At 39.9% G+C, this 25,434-nt stretch overlaps 1 protein-coding gene across 1 annotated transcript in view; it reads left to right on the forward strand.

Moving 5' to 3' along the window:
- Positions 1 to 1,043: 1,043 nt before the first annotated feature.
- Positions 1,044 to 25,434, forward strand: part of SHC1 (SHC adaptor protein 1) — a 974,352-nt gene continuing 949,961 nt past the window's right edge. The window contains exon 1 of the mRNA XM_044079286.1: positions 1,044 to 1,363. Coding sequence (XP_043935221.1) covers positions 1,044 to 1,363 — 320 coding nt within the window. The remainder of the gene's footprint in view (positions 1,364 to 25,434) is intronic.

Genomic DNA, 25,434 nt, shown 5'->3' on the forward strand with positions numbered 1-25,434 from the left:
CGTTTACTTATTTCTGGACACCTGCTTGATTCAGGCACCAACCTTCGAGGAGGTGTAGAGGGTTTCTCATTTCACTTTGGTATGTTCTCAGAACATGGGTCTCTCTGTCAGATCTCAAGACAAGTCTATCTCTTAACAACCCCCCCCCCCCCCCCAATGACTATAGGTACAATTAATTTAGAATTTATTTTGTTTGGTCCGAGCTTTGGTTTTACTATAGGAACAAGTACATTACTCCTTCCTGTATCAGCATTTTGTGAGTTATTTACGTTGTTGACTGCTGTCGGTTTTGTACTTATAGTCGTTTGGGATTGATAGTACTATAGAGATGCCAAAAGCTTTATTGGACAGAGATGCATTGAGCAATTTGCAAGTGGAGGTGAATACCTTATGAGGAGAAGTCTCTCGATTGGTTGAATTGATTGCTCAATTACAGCACAGGGACAGAACAGTTACGGAATTTACTGCAGCATCTAATCAAAGTTGCCATTCACGTTCCCATTGTGTTACTACTCAAATAGATATTCCTAATAGACAGGGAACGGGCAGACTGTCTGCCTGTTCAGATGTTGAACGCCATAACATTCAGGTGGGGGAACAGCAATGGTAGTGTGGACTCTACCAAGGGCATTACTTTTGAATTCTCTCTGTTCCACATGGACGATGAAGCTAAGCGCCTGGGGGCTCATCCCAAGCGTACTCAACCTATTAGGACTTTTTCTACTGTGGCTACACAAGCCAAAGGTAGTGTCAATAGTAGTTCTAGCCCTCGAGCTATTAGTACTAACAATTTTGGTCAAGTTGATAGTCGAGTGCACCAACTAGACAGTTTTTTGACTACAGAAGTTGATTTTATCATGCATAGTCAAAATGTTAAGACTAATAAAGGAATTGAATCCTTTGGTTCCTTAAGGGATATGATATATGCTTTGGGTAAACTTTTGATTAACATTAAAGGGCTAAAAACTGACAACGCCTTTTTAAATAAATGTATTAATTTAGGTATCGTAGCTTTGGGGTTATGTTTTTTTTTTTAAACTCCTATGGAATTAACTTTGGACGAACATTTTGTTACCGAATTTAGTGCTCTGCTTTATACATTTGGATTTGAGTTTATGACAAATGTTAAGGAAAATGACGAGAGGTTGTGCAAACTTTTGGTAGAGGTGGAGAAGCTGAATAATACTATTGTTAATGATTTGTTGTTCCCTCAGAGGGAAAAGTTGTATGAGAAGCAGTATAGGATTGAAAACAGAAAGGCACAGGTAATTTTTGATAAGAAAAACAAAAAAATGTTGAGGGATCAGCAACAGGATAAAAATAAAGCATACAACTGGAATATAGGAGATAAGAGATCCAAAAAGTAATAATGAAGGGGCCAGAGCTGAACAGGGTTTTGACAAGGATAGACATTCAAATTTTCAGGGGGACAAACTATGCCCGGCCCCAAACAAATGGAGAAAGGATTGGAAGTGGAAGCGTCCATTTCAAGAATGGAATCAGTCTTATTACAGGGGCTATCAATATTAGATAATGATAAAAGCAACGAACGAGTACAGGTTAATATGAAAGACGATGACATTGTGTATACATATAAGGATTTTAAGATATATAATTATGCTGATATCGATTTAAAACCTTAACACTTTTCAATATTTTCTAAAAGGATGAAATACATCCCTAGTGTCACATTCAATGTTGTCGATGTTATTACTGAAATTAAACTATATTGTAGACAACTGAATTTAGCTTTACATTTTAAAGATAGTTCCACTATGTTTATTGATGATGCCCTTAAAAAGAGAAGTACCTTTATACCACCCAACCTCCCTAATGTAGCTAGTTTTGAGAAACTAGTAATTCAGGAAATATATAAAATATATAACAATATTAGACATTGGAAAATGCAAGACAATCTTACTTTTGGTGAAAGAGATGTCTTGACCGAATTAATCAATAATAAAGATGCACGGGTAATGAAACCCGACAAGGGGAGGAGGAGTGGTTTTATACAATACAGTTGATTATATGAAAGAAGTTTATAAAATCCTGTATGATTCAGGTAATTATGTACAAGTGTCGATTAATGAAATTAACATCGGACACAAACGTATTGACCTCAGCATTGAAGAATATTTATTAGACAATTGGATAACTGTAGATGCATATAATTTTTTTTAAAAACAGAATATCCTACATTAGCTACAATCGTGGGCATCCCAAAGGTACATAAATGTATCCAAACCCCACCATTTCGTCCATAGTATCAAGTAGCCACTCTAAAATATACTCTATAGGTGTAGTTATTGATTGGTGGTTGAAACCTATACATCAGGATTTACCCCATTTGGTTAAGGATTCATGGGCATTTTTGGCCAGTTTGACTCCTAATATTTGGAAAAGTAATCTTATATTTATTAACATCAACGTTGTTGATTTGTTTTCCTGTATCCCTAAAGATCAGGGGTTGCAAGACTTTTGCAACAGTTTGAAATTTTCCAAATTCGATTGGGATAAGATTTGTCTCATTATGGATATGATGACTTTAGTATTAGATGACAGTTGCATCTATTATGAAGGAGAGAATTTCAGACTAACAGGGGGGTAGCTGTGGGTGCATCTTGTGCCCCTATTTTTGCCAACCTGGTTATGTTGGAATGGGAAACTACTAAATTGTTTACGAGCAGTTATTACAAGCACATAGTTCACTATTCTAGGTTTTTGGATGATATTTTTATTTTATAGGATGGTACAGAAGATAGTATAAAATATTTTTGAGTTCATTAATAATTCTAGTTATTATTTAAAATTTACTCATTCTTATAGTTGTGAAGGTATTGCCAATTTAGATACGTATGTATACCATTCTAAACAAGGCTTTCAGTCTAAAATTTATAGGAAAAAAACTTTTTCTAACAGTTATTTAGAATACTCTAGCAACCACCCGAGACACATGCTCCGAAACATTTATAAGGGGCAGTGTATTCGGGCTGCTCAAATGAGTTCAAGTTATGCTACAATGGTAGAAGAGATTAATTTTATTAGGTCATTATTTGTAAGTAGAGGTTATCCTATATCAGTATTAAACAATGTCACGTATTATGTTACCCATGAATGGGGTAAAAAATATCCACCCTTATTAGGTACAGGGATAAGTACAAATAATGTTAAACAGATAGGGGAGCTGGCAACATATCATCGTCGAGTATGTGTTCTCCAGTTTTCCCCGTATGTTAAATATATTAAAAACATAGTGAAATAAAATTAGAATATTTTGGTTGTTGACCAAGGAGTTATGACTATAGTTGGTGAATGTCCCAATTGTGTTTACAGAATGGGGTTTAATCTTAAAAGAACATTAGAACATGGATCAAAAAGTAGGAATGATACTAAGTTGAGAAAACACACTACTAAATGTGGAAGTTGTAATCAGTGTTCTCTAATATGAGAGATGCAAGGGGTGAAACTTGAGAATATTAACAAGACCTATGTATATTTTAGACAAGGGAATTGTAGTAGCAAATTTACTATTTATCTTACTAAGTGTATGATGTGCCCTGCATACAATATAGGCAAGAAAGATCGTTTTTTTTTTTAAAGAGGATATACGATCATTTATATAGCATTAGGACTAAGGATGTTAACACTTTATTTAGACACATTGATCAGTGTGGGAATACAATTTTAAATTTGCTATTATTGATTATGTTCTAAATAGCCCCCGGGGTAGAAATATTAAGGTTTCTTTGGGTAAAAGGGAAATATATTGGCAGATACTTACAGATGCAAATAGGAAGCCAGGTATAAATGATTTTATATCTATTAAACCTTTATTGCAGCTTGGTTAAGTCAGCAGACTATGTAGGCATATTTAAGCTTTTTTTGGATATGATGAATTTATTTTAGACAATAGTCTTTTTGATATGATGAATTCATTTATCTTTTTAAGCATATTCTCATGTACATATATAATATTAATTTAAAATTGATATATGTTTTTGATACATTTTTGTTCCAATAATTGTGATGCATCAAACAATATTAATAGTATTGTAGGTTAATAAAATATTCAGCTTCCCACCAGTAATAAGAAGATATTTTAGAAAATATTTTAGAAACTATCTTAGAAGATACTTATTAGAGTATCCTATTAGTGCATTAATTTGAATTTATCATTATGAATTTTATGTAATTTTTTGTAATTACTAGTATGTTTTTTAGAATGCACTTCAGGAATGCTTTCTTTAGTCCATAGTATGTGAATGTATTTTTAGTTAGTAATTTTTAGATAGTGTATGTTTTGTATGTATGTATTTATTTACATTTTATTAATAGAAGTGCATTTTTTGTAATATATGAACAATTTGTTGAATGAAGATCGTGCATATTGCATGCAGTTTCAGCAAATGTACATTTGAAGTTCATATTTATTTTTAGTTAATGTTACTTTAAATTTTGAATGTGTTTTTGGCGCCAAAATGTTTTTAAATATCAGGCAGCTGTTTTTCAAAGTGTTCTGATGAAGTTCACTATTGAGTGGATGAAAGCGCTCAACCAGGATATGTTGTAATTTTTCTTCAATAAATTCAGAATTTATTTTATCTTTGGTCCGAGCTTTGGTTTTACTATAGGAACAAGGACATTATGCCATCCTGTATCAGCATTTTGTGAGTTATTTACTTGTCAGATTTTGCTTTTTTTTTTTTTAATACAGTTTGCTTTCACAAGCATAAGAAAATTGTGTAAAAAAATAGCTATTTAAAAACATTTTTTTTACTGTTTTCATAGAATTTGTCTCAACAGCAGGTCTGTTTTTTTTTTTGTTTTGTTTTTTTGCTGTTACAAGGTTTACTGACGCTTCTGAGCTCTGCTAACCAGTCTTCATGGCTTCCTCACTTCCTCAGCTGAAACCCTGGAACTGGCCTACCTTGTACTTTCTTCTTTCCATCTGTAAGAAATGGAAAGTTAATAGGAATTCTTTGGGTGTCAAGCCAGCACCTGTTCTGCCTCAGCTGCTGATGCGTGACTTTGCCGTGGCCAGACTTTTTTCCTCAGACTTCTCTAATTTTCTCCCAGTCCTTCTGGTGAACACCTACAGCCACTAAGGGCCAGGTGTTAAGACACGTCCTCTCTATCTGTCGGGATGTACCTTTTGGAAATGGGGAAATATTCTTATTGGTTACGGGGGGGCAGGTTTATGTCTACCTTATAGGTGGGAAAGGGTTGTGTTAGTGTGCTTGCCTCAGGTCAGACTTATTCCAGGTAGTCCCCCAGGAAGAGAAAAAAAAAATTAGAATATAGCTTTTTCTGAATCAGTATCTGTGGGCATGGATTTACTAAGGAATTAATTAGATTTTTTTTATTTCACTACCTCCTCTTCTGGCAGAAAGAGGTCCCTCTCTTTTTGGTCCTGATTTTTAGTTAGAAGAACATGGATTGGAGGGAGAATGTTCGTTCGCTATTTTTAGAAGCTGAAAATTCTGATTCTGAGGAAAGTGCTCCTTCAGCTTTTCATCTAGAGGGCCTATCTCTGAGACTCTAACTAAAATGAAAGTGGTATTTCAGTGGGAATAAAGTAAAATTCCTGTTTCTCAGCAAAAGTATGTGTTACAGTTGGATATTCCATGACCTGCAGTGGTCCCTTCCATTTTGTCAGATTTAGAGGACGTTTTTTGATAGCTTGCAGGTTACCTCACAGTCAAATTACTTGCTCCCGAAAATGTATAATATATTATATATGGTATTTCAGACTTGAATATATCTGCTTTCTAACCCCAAAACATACTTTGCAGTGATTTTCTTATTGAAAATTCCATCATCTAAACAAATTGCTAATGTTAATCTCATTCCTTCTGATAAGGATGAGAAAGCTTTTGCCAGATTTGGAAAGAAAGTTTATTCCACTGCCATGTTAGTGTTCAGAATTCTAAACTGCCAGACTCGTATGTTAGCTTTTGCTTCTGTCTTTTGAGAATGTGAAAATTTATTTTTTATTGTTCCCCCTTCTTTGGGGAGAAATTCCTTGAATTCCTCTAAAGTGTTCCTGTGATGCTGCTGCAACTATCTACAGAGTTGCTGCCACTGGGTCAGTCATGAGAAGATTTGCTTGCACGATGCCCAGTTTCAAGACCAATGTTCCATGCTGTCTCTTTTTGTTATGCTCATCATAACAAGACACTTCCAGGTAGGTTAGGACCACTGTACCAGGGCTTTGGCTACTTCTGTGCCTTTCTGGAAAGGGGTGGACTGTAGAAGTATTCATGAGTCAGCAACTTTGTCCTCTTAGAATACTTTTATAAAGCAATACAAATTGGATTTCTTTTCCAGGTTCAGAGTAGACTTTGCTAGGACCATTCTCCAGGGGCTCCTGGATTCTTAAGCTTCTTCCTCCTCCTAATTTGTTTCTAATTTATGGTAATCTAGCTGTATAGCTTAGGCTACTGCCCAGTGATCTAATGACAAACACTGTACAGTTGTGTAAGTAAACTTAACATACGAATCTTTGAATGCTGCAGTAGCCATTTTAATTGTCTGCTGGACTTTGTACCATCTCTGATTACTCTGTATTTGTGAATTAGTTCAGTTTTATTTTTTTTTTGTAAATTTCTTCATGTGGGCTGCAAATTACTGAGGTCTGGAGTGCTCTCTTCCCAGGAGAGCTTGGATGAGATCCCATAAGCCCACCTAGGAAGAAGCAGTTTTAGAGGAAGTAATTGGACTCCTCATTGGAGTCTCTCCCCATACACAGATTTTGATGAAGTGGGGGATCCTCTCCATTCCTCTCCTGAAGACACCACATTTGGTGAGATTCTGGAGGTAAGACAGAGGTCAACCTGGCCAGTAGACTCAAAACCCCACTGGAAGAAGAGATTTTGCAGCTAGCTTATAGGTTCGCTCCCTCATTGACCTATATAATGCCATCTCTCAGTAGGATTATTGGTATGGTATGCTCCCCAGCCATGGAAAGACATAGAACTTGCTAAGCTCATCCCACAGAAGCTGAACATAGTGTTGCAGACCCTCAAAAATGGGCAACACTAGGCCAAAGGTCAACTTGTTGACTCCATAGCAGCATCAGCATCCACCATATGTAAGGACCCAGAGATTGCTCTGGGTATTAATCCTTCCAGCAAAAAGGCCTGGATAACTGATTGACCTGGAAAGTGGGTGTGTGTGTTATGCACATTTTCAGTCAGAATGATTAACTACTTGGCATACATTAGGTTTCAATAGTCTCACACAGACAAAACCATAGGTACTCTGAAACAGTTGCCCATGGGTGAACTGATAGTACAGTTGGAGAGCCAGGTAGCATTACCTTTGTCATTGTTACCCATGTACTTCTTATGTAACACAGTGGGTAAAGCAGCCAGAGCATCTGGTTCAGGCATTGCAGCGTGCTGACAGTCCTGGCTATGCCTTACAAGTGTAGTGGAGCACTTCAAAGTAGCTTTCATCCATGCTCTTTTTGATGAATCTTCCTTGTTGGGACAGAAAGGAAAAGATAAACTACTGCAATGTGAGCAAGTGGACAAAAAGCTGACAGCTGTTGGGAGTAAGTTTTTAGCTCCTCAAAGATACTTTCAGAGGAATCAGAAGGGTGTGAAAAACATGATTTTTGCAAATCCCAACAATTCCGTCAGAGATAGACCAAGTGTCCCGTTTAAACTTCCATGCAATGGCAGGGGTGGTCTGCATCAGCAAGGGGTCAGGGGGTTCTTTGGTGGTCTGGATCAGCATGGGTTCAGGGAGTCCTTTGGTGGTCTGGATCAGCAAGGGTTCAGGGGGTCTTTTCAGATGTTTTTACAGTATGAACCCCCTGGAGAGAAGAGTTGACTGACTTTTCCCACTCTGGATTCAGTCAGGGGATGTCTTTCTTCTGCATCTTTCTGTGTGGCCAGCCATAACGCAGGACCATTGGATCAGGAATATTGTATCCAGACTTCTTCTAAGATGTCTCCAGACTAATCAACAGCATAACTTCAGCTCTCCCAGTTTGAAAACAGAAATCGAGAAAAAGGAGTGCCATTGAAAATTTTGTTTTTGATAAAATTCAATTATTGCCTAGTAAATATACTGTCTGGATACCAGCAAAGAAGAAATTAGGAGAACCTGAAAGAAAATCAATCATAAAAAGTGAAGAGAAGACACTGTCAGGGGAGGATGCAACTGTTCAGCAAAGTGTAGTTCTGGTTTCAGCTTTGGTTTAAGAGATGTCGTCCAGTAATTTCGAGGAAAAAATAAATCAAATGTAGTCAGAGGTGATTAAAATAAATGAAACATCAAAGGAACATATCAATTCAGACAACAAAAGGCTGAAAAAAATTAGAAGGAGCTTTAACTAGCCAGTCAGATGAACAGATGACGAGCGCAAAAAACAGCGGTTGCCCTGAAGAAAAAGAAGACCGAATATAAGGTTTCTCAAGAAGTACGGTTTAAAAACTAAAGTTAGAAGACTGAGTGTGGAGAGAAAACCCAAGATTTTCTGCTGTACCAGAGAAACTGGAAGGAACAGACTGTATTAATTTTATGAATGCACAAATAAGCAGCTAGACTGGTGTTCCACAGCAGAATTTAATTGAAAGGCATGTTGAGTCTGTGCTTCAAACTTGGCCATGAGAAAACAGCCAAGACCTGTATTAGTAAAGACACAGTAATACCAGCAGAAAGAGTTTATTCTGACAAAATTGTGGTAGAAGGGAAAGTATTAAAAATTGAAGCCAGGAGAGTGTAGAACATGTTTATTCATTGTACACTAGGCAGAAGATGAGCAAATTTATCCCACCAAATGGGAAATGTCAAGAGGCAGGTGTGATATTCAAGTTGCTGCAGCCAGCTGTCTTCAGAGTGTATTTTTTCCTGCAAGATCAAAGTAATTTTTGATGCAGAGCAGGCTAAGGGGGAAATTAAAAAAATGTTATCATACAAAAAGGTAGTCAGCAAGCAGAAGGGGACTCAGCTTCTCATTCTTCTGATGCAAAGTTTCATAGACACCGTCAGTGAAGTATTTTCCAGTATTCAAAGGAAAGTGCTTGAGAGACAGAAAAAAGCACAGGATGTTAGCAGAATCGGCAGTACCTTGGTACATAGTCTAGTTTTGTAAGATGGAGATGAACAGGAAGAACACTGATAACTCTGAAATTAGTGAATAAATGGATTGTAAAGCATTTTATCACATTTGTGAAATGTGGTTTTTGCAAGAAAAAGTAGCTGAAAAACACTGGGCTTTTTTGACTTTGTTAAACTTGTGGTTGGACTAAAGAATATGCCTCACTTTATATCACAGGAGACTAAAATGGGGAAATCTAACTGTTAGTAAAACAATCTTTGTTCTAAGTATTTGTATAAAACATTTCACAATATAAACTATGTTATGTACAGTAAAACAGTTTTGTGTAGTCAGGGGTATTTTAAATGTGGGAGGAATGTTTTTAGTGTCTGCTGTCTGTATTAAAGATATTAAAGTAAGCATTTTTTTAGTTGAGAAATGTTTTTTTCTGTATAACGAGAACAAAGACTGGACAAAAGCAGGTTTAATGTACATGTGCAGTGAACGGTGAATGTCTAGATTACTGCATTTGACAAGCTGTAAACAGGTGTTTTTGTAAGCATGTAGGCTTAAAAACTAAGTCAAAATGTCAACAGCCATGAAAATGCAAAGTTTCTTACAACTGCAAAGATATAGGCTTGTTTGTTTTCCACTGGCAAATGTTCAATGGAGTTGAGAAGTGTTCATCTGAGGGTATTCAGATTCAAGATTCATTGAGGAGTACATTTCCATGGAGACAAGCTGTCTGCAGGTGTAAGCAGTTAATTTTGAGATTTCTGAGTATTCTTTGCTGAGGAAAATGCAAAATTTAAAGGTGCAATGGCAAGACGTTCTGTGAAAAAAAAATTAAGTTTGGAATTATGAGAAGTGAATAAGAAGCAACAACCTCCACAGCAGCCTTAATAAATTAATGCAGTTAATAGAACGGTGTACAATTTAGTGCTATTTAAAGATCGCCAGTGTGCTTTTTCTTAGGGCTAAACGATAATATTTTCTAAAAGCATGCAAAATGTTTTTCATATCTGGAAGAGAAGAAAATAAGACAGCAGTGAGTGTAAATGGGAGCATAGGCTGTAGCATGTGTAACCTTCATTTTAGGTTAGATAATGCCTGTAGGGGCAGCTTTCAATTTTGGGCAATTGTTCCCTTCTAGATGGTTAAACTTCATGTTTTGAACATGTACATAGTTTTGTGTGTTTGTTCCAAGTTAATAGGGGATGAGGTGTTTTGTATTTAGTTTTTTTTTGAGGGTTTTCATCAAAATAAAGTCTTGAAAAATGTGACCTAGGTTCAAATGGAGATGAGAGGAAACTACTATGCAAAAGGTCAGCTTAAAAAAAAACTGTCATGTAAAATAGGTGGGAACAGTCTGTCCTTAAACTCTCAATTTGCTACAACCACATTGCCAGGTTTGCCACTGGGCTGCCTTTTAGGACACGTCATTGCATCAATCTAAATCAGCGTGGGTGGCTTGAACTACCCAGCCTAATCCAGTATAACCAACTGATTATGGCCTATAAAATCCTCTATAATCCGGACAATACTCCTGCATTTAAAAATATTATCACCCCCTAAAACAATCCTAGACCGCTTCGATCCTCTAACAGTTCAGACTAGCAAAATTAATAACACAGCCGGTGATTCTCTCTTTGCAAACTCTGTGAGTAGATCCTGGAGCTCTCTTCCAGCTGATGTTACCTTACTTTCCACCTTAGGTCAATTTAAAACTAGACTCAAACAACATTTGTCACTTAACTGGCTATGTCAATGTATCAAGCCTGGCTAACTCTCTCTAGAATGTGTAAAAATCTGTTAACCAGTTTACTGTGTAATTTAATTTAATCCTGACTTGTGTTCAGGATTAACTGTAACCTGTGGAACTTGTTTAACTTGCTTACTTATGTAATCTCTGTAAATAGTCTGTTTGTAATATGTAATGCTGGTATTATGTAATGCTGTATCTGCTTACCCTTGGAGCTTTTCTCCCCGGGCCTCCGCTGAAAATGGACATGCATCCAGTCGGACTATCCCGGTCAACAAATGTAAAATAAATAAATAAACATTAGTGTTTTATCATGATGGCTAAGCTGTCTGTATTATCCTAGAACGTGAATTGTCTTGGGTATAAATAAAAAGAGAGAGACTATTGAATTTTATTAAGAAATGCAGAGTGCAAATAGCAGTGCTCCAGGGGGCAATTTGGAAAGAAATTAGCGCCAGAATTTGACAAAAAAAAAGATGTCAGAATGATATTCGGCAGAATAATCAGGGAGAGTGGAAAATGGGAGTAATTATGCTAATTGGTAGAGGGGCTCCAAGAGTGATAGATGAGGGCAGTAAAAAGACAAAAATTGTAGATTTATGGTAGTAAGGAGCTATTGGTGAGGGAGGAGGATTACAGTGGCATATAGTCATATTCCACCAAAAGCTGCTGTTATGGTTCTTAAGAAAATTCTGGGAGAAATAATCCACTTTCAGCAGGAAATATTTATAGATGAGGACTGGAATTTGATTTGCCAAAGTGAGAATGTATCGGGGACTTAGAAAGGACAATATAACAAAAGAGGGTAGATTTCTGAAGAAATTTATTAAAATATTTGGTATGGAAGATGTGAATTTGGTAGTAGGAACTCATACAGAGTTTACATATTATTCACCATGGTACAGTCAATGGGCTAGACTAGGTAGAAGTTATATTTTACAGGAGCATGTGCATTTAATCAAAAGCTTTTACATGTCCAATAACTGTTTCTGATCATGCACCAATAAAAACTAAGGTAACGCGGGTAATAAAGTAAAAATAAGACACTGGTGCTTTCCCACATACCTGTTAAAGATGTGTTTAGTGAATGAGTAGTAGAAATTATTTAGAGAGTTATTAGGGAAGATAGAAATATCTTCTTAAGTTATTGCTAGTTACTAGGATAAAATGAAAATGGAGTTTGAATATAGGGTTGAAATAAGAGAAAAAGACATGGTTAAGAAGCAATAGAAATTATATAGAGGTTAAAGTATTGCAGAGTAAGGGAGCTCACACAGAAAAGGAGGAGCAAATGTGCTAAAGAGAAAATAAGGAAGTATCTGGATAATATGCATGAATTTAGAAAGATTGCAGTTAGTCAACTATTTTTTTTTTGTTAACACCAGAGCACAAAAAATTTTAGCACAGTGACTTGCACAACAGAATGTTGAAAGGGTTGCAGCCATGCTTACGGAACATATAACAAGAAAAATAACTAGCGATCCTTTAGAGGCTTTAGGTATTCTGGACATTTTATTAAAATTTGTATATTGTAGAGAAATGTGGAAATCAAGAAAGAGGACAAATGGAAATATTTATGAAAAATGTATGCCAGTGTTAGTGGTAGGCAAGGCTCAACAACTAACAGTTAAGAAAATTTCCAGGAACATATGTTATTCCTGTGGAAGTTTGGAAATTAGGAATGAAGAAAGTTATACAAATCTGGAAGATTTTTTAACAGTATTTTAAAAGGAGGGGAAGCACTAGCATCATGGAAGAAATCTGTAGTGGCTGTGCTGCCTAAAGATGGAGAAGACCCTTCACACCCAGCTTCATATAGACCCATTTCAATTTTAAACCATGATTATAAAGTATTTATGTCTATACGAACTTAACGAATGGCTAAGGTGTTGCCAGAATTGATAGATATGGATCAGTGTGGTTTTGTAGAAGGAAGGCAAACATTTGACAACATTGATAGAACAATGATGATCCAGAGGGCAGCAGAATGCAGTAAAACACCTCTGTTGTTGTTGGGTCTTAATGCAGAGAAAGCATCTGACAGAGTAAGCAGGAAATTTGAGTAGGGCATCCAAAGCATTTGCATTCCCTGATATAATGTTAAGGTTAATTAGAAGGATATATGAAGGATCAGAGCTAAGAATTAGTGTGAGGGTTCCTCTCAGATGAGCTGTGTTTGAACAGGGGAATCAGGCAGGAGTATCATCTTTCCTCTTTGTTTGCTTTATATTTAGAGCTATTGGTAAAGAAAATAAGGGACTCCTAAATACAAGGATACAATCAGTATGATGATTAGGAAAAGTTGGCGTCATTTGCAGATATTATTTTGTGTCTGACAAATCCAGAAAAGGATATCTTAGTGTTGTGGAACATTTTGAGACAGTTTGAAGTCCTTTTTGGGATATAAAATTAATAATGAAGATAAAACAAAGGCAATAGCCGTAAATTATGTACCCACACACAGATTGGTTCAGCAGTACTCATATTTATGGGGACATGATAAGATGAAGTATTTAGAAGAATGGATTATTAAAGCTTCTGTTGTGGCAGTTAAGGGTATGTGGGAAGAGACTAAATGAAAGATAATACAAAAATTGAGAAACTGGGAACTTTTATGGATGTAAACTGTAAGATATAAGCAGTGGAAATGTTTTTAGTCCCTTTAGTCTTGTGTATGGGGCAGACATATTCTCACCAACCTGAAGAGAAGTTGTGGACAATAATAAATTGAAGGAATTTATCTGGGAGGAAAATAGAGCAAGAGTTAAGTGGGATATACTGATCTTTCCAATAGAACAGGGTGGTTTAGGTACCTGATTTTGAAGGGATATTTTGAGTTGCACAGCTAAGGCTTATATACATAACACAAGCAGAAGTGTGTAATTCAAACTGGAAAGGAATATTGATAAAGCAAGGTAGAAGTTCAAGAAATGGTGATTTTTGGATGCAAATCATTAAGTATGACAATCATGCAGGATATTATATTTATAAATTAGCAGAAAGTATTCTAAGAACTAAGCCCATACAACAACGTGGAAAGGAGATTTTACCAATAGGGATAACTTCAAGTAGGGGTACAGAAAATAGGCAAGAGAGAGTTGGACTTTACTGGAGAAACCTGGCAAAGGAATGCAGATATTGGGAACAAAAAATCTCAAGCTGGAAAGGTAATAGAGAGGGATGAGGCCAAGAAGTCATTTGGATTGCAGGCTAGAGTGTCATCCCTACCAGGGCTTGATATCAGAGTACTGGCAACGCAGCAAATATGCAGATGATTATACATTCACCTTTACTGCCAAATCTGAGGTACAACGTCTTACCCAAAATGGTTTCACTTCGACCAAAACTTGGATGTCAAGCAACCATCTTGCTCTAAATCCCAATAAAACCAAACTTCTAATATTACCCCCCCCCCAAAAAAAAAAAAAACTACCACTCTGAATAAGAATGATTTTTCTGTCCAGTACCATAATACTCTCATTGAAGTCGTTCCAATTACCATACTTCTAGGAGCTATTGATGAAAATTTAACATTCGACCTCCATATCCATAGCAGCATTAAAAAAACACATAAAAAAATAGGTAAACTCTATAGACAATACATACTGCCTTAATATTATTGCTAGAAAAGCTCTAGCATCATCCTTCCTGCTACCATCTCTACTGTACGGTGCCCCAATCCTCACCAATACCCAGTCCTTTCTGAAAACCAAATTGGACTCGTGTTACAACAAGATTGCCAAATTTGTAACAAATTCAAAAAACTCAGCACACCACTGCTTATCCCTACAACAGCTAAACTGGCTTGAACTTGCACACTACCTCACTTATTCACAATTGACCACTACACATAAACTCCTATACAAGCCTTCAGATTGCCCCTCCCTCTCCTCCTTATTGACTACGTACCACCCTAACAGGCCACTAAGATCCAAAAACACAGTGATGCTGAAAGCTGAAAAACCTAACCTTGCAGCTGGTCAAATGTACTCTTACTGTCTCAAGAACTATGGAATGCCCTCCCGCTTTCTATCAAAACAATTGGTAATCCTGCTCTGTTTAAGAAGTCTCTCAGATCACACCTCTCTTCTCTCTGGCAATGTACTTGTGCCAAAATAGTGCTTCCTATCACCTGATCCACTACTATATCCTTCTACAATATGACTCTTTAGGAGCGCTCTCTGACTTGCTGAATTCAACTGCTTATGCCTACAAAACTCCAGGTAGCAATCAAAACTGCTACCCTACCTAACTCCATCCTCAAAGGTCAAATTGTACACAATATTGATGTGTAATGTTTATAAATAACTTGTACCATTGTGTTTAATATTTATTTCCATGCATCGAGACTGTATATACACTGTATAGTGTGCTTTTCTTGTATGTACTATTAATGTTATTTGTAGCTTTTCTCCATGAGCCTCTACTGAAAAACGGGCTCACCTAGGTCCAGTAGACTTTCCCGGTTAACAAATGCAGTAAATAAATATGTGATGCACCTGACCCAAGCAAAGAAGGTGGAATCCCCAGTACTGTTGTTGCCTTTCCACCAAAGAAGCTTGAGACCCCAAGACAATTCACAGTCTAACATTTCTGAGTCAGACATACCTGCTGAGGTTGCAGAACCCATGGTACATCAGAAAACCTCTCAGCTGCATGCTACAGAGACCCCTTTAGAGGATGGTATGGCTGCTGAGGCCTTACAGACAGACACCTTGGAGGATCAATGCTAATCATTTTGGAGAGACCACATAGAGTCCCCCAGTTTCTAGTCTGAGAAGAGATTCCGGTTACTCTGAAATACTCCGGGGTCTGAGCCTCAAACATTTTAAGCAGGCTATTCACCGGAACAAGTCTCGGAGGTTCAGAGATACCATGGTGTAAAAATCAAAGTACTGAAATGCCTTAGTGAGGCTGCTGAAATGGGTAGGGTAGCGTAACAGGACACCTTCCATTCTACGTCTCCTGATTCTCAGCCACCAGCATCTAAAAGAGCAGACAGTTTCGAAGTTATCTGATGACCTTAAATACCTGTACAAGAATCCTGTGGCTCACCCCACTGCAGTCTCCCAATCCTCAAGTAAGACATCTAAGCTGCTTCTCGGTGCTAATACCCTTCCCACTGACAAGAATAGTAAGGCTATATGGATAGGTGGGGAAAAAAGGTCTACATTTCCTCCTCCCTAGCTTTCAGAGCTATCCGCTACCAGACCCAAATGACCAAGTATTTGCTGTCTATATTAGTTTTTGCAAAAGGTTATGTCAGACCCACAGTCAGTGGATTCTAAGCAGTAAATGCAAACCTTGGTGTCCCAAGCTACACAAGTAGCCTGACACAGCATAAAATGCAGGTATGATGCTGTGGATGCCTCCTCCAGGGCAGCTGCCATGGGTTCAGTCATCACACTGATTACATGGCTGGCTCAGCCAGCTCATCCCTGTGAACTTCAAGTCTAAAATACTGGATTTGCCCTTAGACAAAGATCTCTTGTTTGATCCACAGGCCATTAGTTTCTTCAAAGCCCTACAATATGGCTGCCAAGTACACAACCAAGTCCAGAAGGTTTAGGATGTGTGCTTGGATGTGTTTGCACAGGTAGTTTTATACTCCAAGCAGACTTAAAAATAATTTTTCTACAGGTGGATAGCAAATGCTGGAGGTGTGATGAAGAGTAAAACTAGGAGTATATGTTTTGGGAGTGTAACGAGTTGACAGAGTACTCTGTAGGAAATTTTTAAAATCCGTCAGAAATATTGGGTGTGCAAATGGCTGTAAGTAAGGAAACCCAAGCTTGGATAGAGATCTGAATTGCCTAGATATAGTAAGGCCTTACATTTAATTCTGTTCGCTGCCAAAAGAGCAATTACTAGAAGATGGAAATCAAAGTCTACACCAGCTGTATTTGATGTATTTATTATAGAAGAGATGAAAGAACTAGAAGAGGGACCTTTAGAAAAGGGAATGATCAAATTACATAGAAGTAAATAGAAGTTGTGGGAACAATACATGCATAATCATGTTTAGGAGAAGGATGAGTGAGGATTAAGGGAAGGCAAGAATTCAGCAATTTTTTGTAATGTTGGACTGATGATAATAGCAAAGAAAATGTATGTGATATATATTGTTTTTAAATGGAAAAATGTTAAAATGGTTTGTTTTCTTTTCTGTTAATGTATGTTGCATATTTAATAAAGATATTTAAAAAACAGTAATATTGTATCCAGAGGCTATTTTATATCATTTTTAAAAGTTCCCAGGTACCCATCCTCCCATTTGCCACTAGTATCACTCTGCTTGAGGGTCACTCAACAGGATAGAATCTTCTACAAAAAGCAGCCATCCAAGAAGTCCCACCAGACCAGAACGGGTCCAGATTATACTCTTTTTGTGCCCAAAAAGACCCAGGACCTCAAACTGATTCTTGACCTCAGTTTGAATCCGTGTGAAAGACGTACCAGGTGGTTCGTATACAGTCCTTCCTTGTTTACAGGCAGGAGAATAGATGTTCTCTTTGCATCTCCAAGATGTGTACCTACACACCCATGATAGCCAAGTTGAGGAGATTACTATGCTGTCATGTGGAAGCCAGTTCATTACCAATTCAGAGCTGTTACATCACACATTTTCTCATAGCAACGCATATACTGGAGACTTCCAGCATGGGTGTGTTGCAAACTGGCTCACAGATAGAACCCACAGTGTGAAAGTAGCTGACTCCAATTCAGACTGCCAACTAGTCATGAGTGGAGTCCCACAGAGTTCAGTCCTGTGTCCCCTCCCGTTAGTCCAGACCAACACGAACGGACTCTGGCTGACAAAGTTCGAAGACAATTGCAAGTTGGGAGCTATTAACTCCCCAAGTGATGTTGACATCCTGCAGAATGGCCTCACTGAGACCAGCGACTGGTGTCAGAACCATGGCCTTAAGCTCCATGCCAAAATGTGTCGTCATACCCTTTGGAAAAACCCGGTTCCCATAAATTGCCACATTAATGGTAGTCCACTGAACACAGAAGGCGTTATAAGAGATCTGGGAACATAGGTTGACAACAACCTCTCTTTTTATCACCACATTGCCACTGTGGTCAGAATGTCCTATATGGCACATCTCATTACTAAGGGATGTTCTTCGTGTTTCACTGTTGCAGTCATTACATTTGGATAATCTGCTTGCAGGTTGCCCTCAGTCGGCCTGATTAACAAAGTCTTGGGTCCTGCTTCGGTTGCTGTCCCTTCTTCCATGACATCAGGTCGTCAGGGGTATAAAACCTGCATCCGACGCCATTACATCAATCTTTCTTGCCGTGCGGTGCCCGAAGCAGAAACAGTTCGCAAGTGCCGGTCGGCCAACTCCAGAAATTTTCGTTTTCGACTTTCAGAACCAAAGTCTTCAACTAAAGCTAAGTACCCCCATTGGGGAAACTTTTTCTTGCTCCTTACCGATGTCAGTAAAAGTTAATAATTGCATTACTTGTGGAAAGTAAATACCTCATAAAGATTTTCATTCATACTGTATTCCTTGCCTAGGCCTTGACCACGACGTACCTTGCTGTTGGTTTTGTGCTTTATTTAATCAGTGCACTATCTGCCGTCGGTATACTTTTGCCTCTAAATATTTCGGTTCTCTGTTTAATTATCCAAAAATGTTGGTTAGCCATCCGACTACCAGGATTCCGAAAAAATGCAAAGATAAAAACAGAGACAAGTCGCCGAAGTCCAAAACTGCCGACGATGCTTCTCCTAAGCCATTCGCCAGTTCGTCGGTATTCAGGTGCTTTCGCAGCCCCTGATACCCACTACTTCTGATTCACAGGCCTCTACTGAGACCCATTCGGAGTCCAGTATGCCGTGAGATGCTTCATCTATGGAACCTGTGGATGTCTCTACCTTGGATGGGTCCAGAGCCGCTGTGCAGGCACCGGCTTCTGAGGTGTATTCAGGCCTACGGACTTGCATATTAAATCGACGCCTCCTTCATTACTTAGGCCTAAATCTCAATCCATGTCTAAAATACCGATGCCCAGACCACATGCTCAGGCCTCTATGCCTAAAAAACAAATAAGAATGGCTGAAGATCTCATAACTCTAATCAGGGGTAGCCAACCCCCCCCTTTCTAAGAGGCTTAGGACTGAGGTTGGTTATGAATCTTCTGATCAGGATTCTGTTTTTCTGACTCTTCTGATTACCTGGATTTGTCCTTGCCTACTTATGAGGATTTTGATGCAGAGAACTCTATTTCTGCTGCTTCCCCTTCTGAGGATTTTTTTTGGGGGAAACCTTACATTCTCTAAGGGAGCATTTCCACTGGGAAACCCAGGATTATTACTCTGATACAAAAAAGAGGCTTAGGGATTTCCTTCTCCTACCACAGCATAGGCCTTTAGCTATTCCTCCTGTACTGGACATTGTTGATTATGCTTTCTCGGAATCTGATTTGGCCCCCGATTCCCTGCCTCCTGTTCCCAGAAAACCTGACAGATACTACAGGGTCCCTGAGTCCCACAAGTTCCTTTTCAAAAATCCTATTGCAGATCCAGAGACTATTTCACAGGGGCCCAAGGGCGTTAAGGCTTCTACTTCTAAAAATCCTACCCCTTCTGATAGAGACTTCAGGGTGCTGGATAGATGGGGTAGGAAGGTTTACACTTCTGCAACCATGGCCATTAGGGCTTTAAACTGCCAGTTTCATATGTTAAAATATCAGCAGCGTGTTATTGGACTGCTTAAACAGAAAATGATGTTGATTCCTGACTGTGTGGAAAATAAAGAATTACAGGATTTAATGCATTCTGCCGAACAAGTTGGAAAACATACTTTGCAATGTGGATGTCCTTCAAGGATGCATCTGCAGTCCTAACAAATGGGTTGTCCTGTCGCCAGGCAGCCCTTCGGTCGGCCGGATTCCAAAGTCTGGATCTGGCCTCGGCTGATGTCGCACTTCACCCGACGTCATAGCTGCAGTTCTTCGGGTATAAAGGTATCAGCCGACGCCATTTTCCTCAGTCTTTCTTGCCGCGTGGCGCCCGAAGCAGAAGCTGTTCGCAAGTGCCAGTCGGTCAGAACCAGAGATTACTACTACCGAAGACTTCTAAAAAGCTAAGTTCCCCGTTGGGGACCCTTTCTTGCCTCAGCTGATGTCAGAAAAAGTGAATAACTGTTTAACTTGTGGGAAACAAATACCTCATAAAGATTTCCACTCTTACTGCCTACCTTGTTTAGGCCCAGACCACGACGTAGCAGCTTTGTCGACTTCGCAATTAACTAAAAAGCGCAAGGAAAAGGACCGACACTCGCGGTCCGCGGTTTCGGCCGAAACCGCGGTTAAGTCAGCCGCGAGTGTCTCGGTTTCAGCTGAAACAGAGTCCACGGTTCTTCCTTCGGCCGAAAGCTTGCCTCCTACCGAGGCCTCATCCAGCATGGCTGAATCTGCTACTGAAATCCCACCTGCTCTTGCAGGTTCACAGGATTTATCTGATACTATACCTTTAGATATATCTACTCCTGCACGTGGAGCTGCTAGGCCCCCTGCATCCATGTCGATTAAGGCTTTTGCCAGGGCTAAAGCAGCAAAATCTACCAAAACTGTGCCTGCTAAGACCCCCTCTCACAGGCCTAGCTCTAGTTCTCAAATGCTTAGTCTAGCAGAGGATCTCATTTCTTTGATCCGGGGATCCCAACCTCACCCTGACAGGGCCTCTCACCCACCTCCAAAGAAGAGGCCTAGAGCAGAGCCCCCTGAGCCAGTTTCTTCAGATTACTCCTCTGATGATTCAGATAATACAAACCCTCCAGAGGGCCCTTATTCTCCTTATGAGGACTCTGATGCAGAAGACTCCATTCCTTCTGCCTCTCCGCCTGAGGAATTTTCTTTTGAGGAAACCTTGCATGCTATGAGGGAACAATTTCAATGGCAGGGCCAGGATTTTTCAGACTCTAGGAAAAGGCTTAGGACCTTTTTGCATTTGCCACAGCATAGGCCTTTAGCCATTCCTCCAGTACTTACTGTTGTGGATGATGCATTTAATGATGCTTGTACTGCTCCTGATTCTCTTCCTCCGGCCCCTGCTAAGCCCGACAGGTACTACAGGGTTCGGACACACATTATCATTTGTATAAGGCTCCTTTGCAGATCCTGAAACTATCTCCCAGGGACCCAAGGCTGTAGCAGCTACCTCTGCCAAAACCCCTCCCTCTGAAAGGGAATCTAGGGCCTTAGAGAGATGGGGTAAAAAGTTTACACTTCTGCTACTCTTTCGGCTAGGGCCTTAAACTGTCAATTCCACATGATTCAGTATCAGGAATTTATGTTAGATCAGTTAACTAAGAAACTGTCCTCGTCTGAACCATTAGACAAAAAATCTGTTCAGGAAATGGTACATAACATTCAGCAGGTCAGTAATCATTCCTTAAAATGCGGCTATGATGCACTGGAGGCTTCCTTTAGATCAGCTATAACTGGTACAGTGATCAGAAGACATGCATGGTTAAAAGAGCAGTCCTTACCAGACCATGTTAAATCAAAGCTCCTAGATGCTCCCATGGATAAGCTCAATTTGTTTGGCTCCCCTGCACAGCAGGTGCTGAAGAAGGTGGAAGAGAAAGCAAAATCTGTCCAGACAGTCAAGGATTTCTTACAGGTCCAGCCTCCAAGGTTTAGTAGGAACTGGCCTTCCAAGAATTGGTCCTTTCCAGACACCTCCAGAGCTCAGAGAGGCAGGAATAGGCGCCCAAGAGGCAGGGGTCAATCCAGAGGTGCCTACAGGGGACGTCAGTGGCAGCCTAACAACCAGCGAAGTACTGCCACAGATCCAGCCACCACCACTTTCACAGGACAATCACAGTGACTTGGCTCTGAGACCGCCTACCAGGGAACAACTAGAAGCACCCTTAGGCGGAAAGCTAGCCTTATTTTCAGTAAACTGGCATCACATCACAGGAGACAAATAGATTTTACAGACAATAGACCAAGGTTACAGGTTTCACTTCCATACTCTACCAAGGAAGAGAGGAATGCCAAACCTACCTCCAAATCAGAAGACAAAAGCTCTAGAACAAATACACCACTTACTAAGGATGAGAGCTATAGAAAGGGTACCGTCTATGGAACAAGGGCAAGGATTTTACTCCAGACTTTTCCTGGTGCCAAGAAAAGAAAACCAATGGAGACCTATTCTCGACCTGTCCCCTCTAAACACATACCTCATTGTTCCAAAATTCAAAATGCTGACCCTACAGCAGCTTCTTCCCATGCTGGGCAAGGAGTCTTGGCTGGTAACTCTAGATCTCAAGGAGGCATACCTGCACGTCCCCATATGACCAAATTGCAGAATATACCTCAGATTTCTTGCAGGATCAGAGCATTATCAATTCTCAGCATTGCCCTTTGGCTTATCTACTGCGCCCAGAGTATTCACGAAATGCCTGGCATCAGTAATTGCTCATTGCAGGCTTCAGGGAATTCAAATTTACCCTTACCTGGACGACTGCCTGTTACAAGCGGACAACAAAAACAAATTACAAAAGATTTGAAGCCCTGGGATACACAGTCAATATAAAAAAGTCAAGGCTGATACCATCCCAAAGGATAACTTTCTTGGGTGCAGAGCTGGACACATCAAATCAAATGGCATCCCTCACAGCAGAAAAACAGAAGCACCTTCCTCTCTATTTCATGGCATTAACAAAGCAGAACCAGCTAACAGCAAGGAAAGTCCTGCAAGCCCTGGGTTACATGGCATCCTGCATAATATTGATTCCACATGCCAGACTACATATGAGAAAGTTACAATGGTACCTAAGGAATTTATGGTCTCAGCACAAGCACAGCCTAGAAACCCAAATTCCAATAATTCCATGCCTGAAGCAAGAATTCCAATGGTGGGCTCAGGCCTGTCAATCGAACAAAGGGCTGCCCTTCCACAGCACTCAACCAAGCCAGACTATCACAACGGACGCCTCAGACCTCGGTTAGGGGGCACACATGCTGGACAAGTGCTTACAAGGCTTATGGACTCGAGACCAGCTGAACCTACACATAAATCAAAAGGAGATGCTGGCAGTAAAACTGGCAATTCAGACATTCAGACCATTTCTTCGACAGGGTCAATTGCTGATAAGGACGGACAACACCACAGTTATGTGGTACATCAACAAACAGGGAGGCACACATTCATACCCTCTATGCCGGTTGGCAATGGACCTCTGGAATGTGGCCCTGAGCTTCAACATTCAGTTACAAGCAATATTTGTACCAGGAAAAGAAAATATACTAGCAGACATCCTAAGCAGAACTACCACGGATGCCCACGAATGGATGCTGCATCCAGACATCTTCATATCCATTACAGGGAAATGGGGACTACCAGAAATAGACTTATTCGCATCCCCACACAACCACCAATTGAAAAAATTCTGCACGAGGGCATACCACCCACTTGCTTGGAAGGTGGACTCCTATCTTTCAGTTGGAAAAACCTGACAGCATATGCATTCCCACCTCTTCCTTTGATGCACAAGGTGCTATTGAAGATCAAAGAAGACCATCCAAGGATCATCCTGATAGCTCCAGACTGGCCGAGGCAGCATTGGTACCCATTACTGAGGAGCATGTCTCGGGAACAAATATGGCCTCTGCCCGTAGTTCCCTTACTGTTAACACAGAACAACTTCAAAACCCTGCATCCAAACCTAAAAACACTGCAGCTGGCTGCCTGGAACATTGCATAAGACAAAATAACCCAGATTTATCTCAAAGGGTTAAAGACATTATCTTGGAGGCTCGCAGACCCTCAACAAGGAAAACTTATTCAGCAAAATGGAAAAGATATCTCATTTGGAGTGCAGCAAAAGGAGAAAATGTGTCACTGGTAAACATAGCTAACATCCTGGAATACTTGGCAGAGCTTTTCCACAATGGCCTGTCCTATTCTTCCATTAAGATTCATGCATCAGCTATTTCAGCAGAATACAACATGGACCCTCCAGTCTTCTCGCATCCTCTACTCAGGCAGTTTCTGAGAGGAATTAAAAATGTAAAACCACCAAGGAAGCCACCATTGCCCGCATGGGACTTGAACTTTGTGCTAGAAAAGTTGACACTCCCTCCTTTCGGGCCAGCAGCAACAGCAGAATTACAGTACTTATCATGGAAAACTGCTTTCCTGCTTGCAATCACTTCAGCAAGAAGGGTTTCTGAACTACAGGCATTAATGGCAGTACAGCCCTTCCTTATCTTCCATCAAGATAGAGTGTCCATGAGAACTAATCCTACTTTTATGCCAAAGGTGGTCCCCAGGGTATCTTTAAACCAAGCTATCCACCTGCCTACATTCTTCCCCAACCCACAGAACAGGGGAGAAAGACTATTACATACCTTGGATGTACATAGGCAATTGCGCTACTACCTGGACAGGACCAAGAGCAATAGAAAAACTGACCAGCTACTGGTAGCATATGCAACAGGAATGGAAGGAAAAGCAATTTCAAAACAGACAATCTCTAAGTGGATAGGAAATTGCATTAGATTTGGTTACTCTTACCATGGAAAGACAACTCCAGAAAACATCAGACCTCACTCCACAAGGGCTACAGCCACTACTACAGCTTTTTACGAGGAGTGGCTACCAAAGACATTTTAGAGGCTGCTACTTGGAGCTCCATGCATACATTTGCCAAGCATTATAATCTACCCTTATACTCCAGATCCCGAGCAGGTTTTGCCACTGCTGTTTTGCAAGGGATCTTAACTACACCATAATCTTATTATTCCTCCTCCCCCAGTTTGGCTATGGTATTCTACCCATTTGTTAGGACTGCAGATGCATCCTTGAAGGACATAGTACAGTTTTGTACCTACCATAAATGTAGATGTCCGAGAGGTATGCATCTGCAGTCAGATTACCCTCCCTCCTTCCCCTCTGTGGTACTCCTAGGGTATTTGCCTATCTTCTAGCTAGCTGGGGGAATCTGTTATGGTGTATTTGTTTGTATATATGTATATACATGTTTATTTTTATTTGCTCTCTCTTATTTGGAAACTTTTACATTTATCCAAATTTAGCCTTCCTAGAGGGCACCTGGCATCTGGGGCAAGAAACACTGAGGAAAATGGCGTCGGCTGATACCTTTATACCCGAAGAACTGCAGCTATGACGTCGGGTGAAGTGCGACATCAGCCGAGGCCAGACCCAGACTTTGGAATCCGGCCGACCGAAGGGCTGCCTGACGACAGGACAACCCATTTGTTAGGACTGCAGATGCATACCTCTCGGACATCTACATTTATGGTAGGTACAAAACTGTACTTTTTGATTCATTAGAGGCCTCTTATAGGGCTGCTGTTACTGGGTCTGTGCTCAGAAGGCATGCTTGGCTTAAGGAGCAATCTTTGCCTGATCATGTTAAAGCTAAATTGTTGGATACTTCTTTAATTCAGGACCGCCTGTCTGGCAACAAGGCTGAAGAAGTTCTTAAAAAGATGGAATATAAGCTAAATCTATGCAAACTGTTAAAGATTTTTTACAAGTTCAGCCACCTCGATTTAGTAGGCACTGGCCCTCTAAAAATTGGTCCTTTCCAGCCCCTTCCAGGTCTTCTCAAGCCAAACCCAGACACAGCAAAAA

This window comes from Protopterus annectens, chromosome 8.part0, assembly GCF_019279795.1.
Source record: "Protopterus annectens isolate FY-2018-M chromosome 8.part0, PAN1.0, whole genome shotgun sequence".
NCBI lineage: Eukaryota > Metazoa > Chordata > Ceratodontiformes > Protopteridae > Protopterus > Protopterus annectens.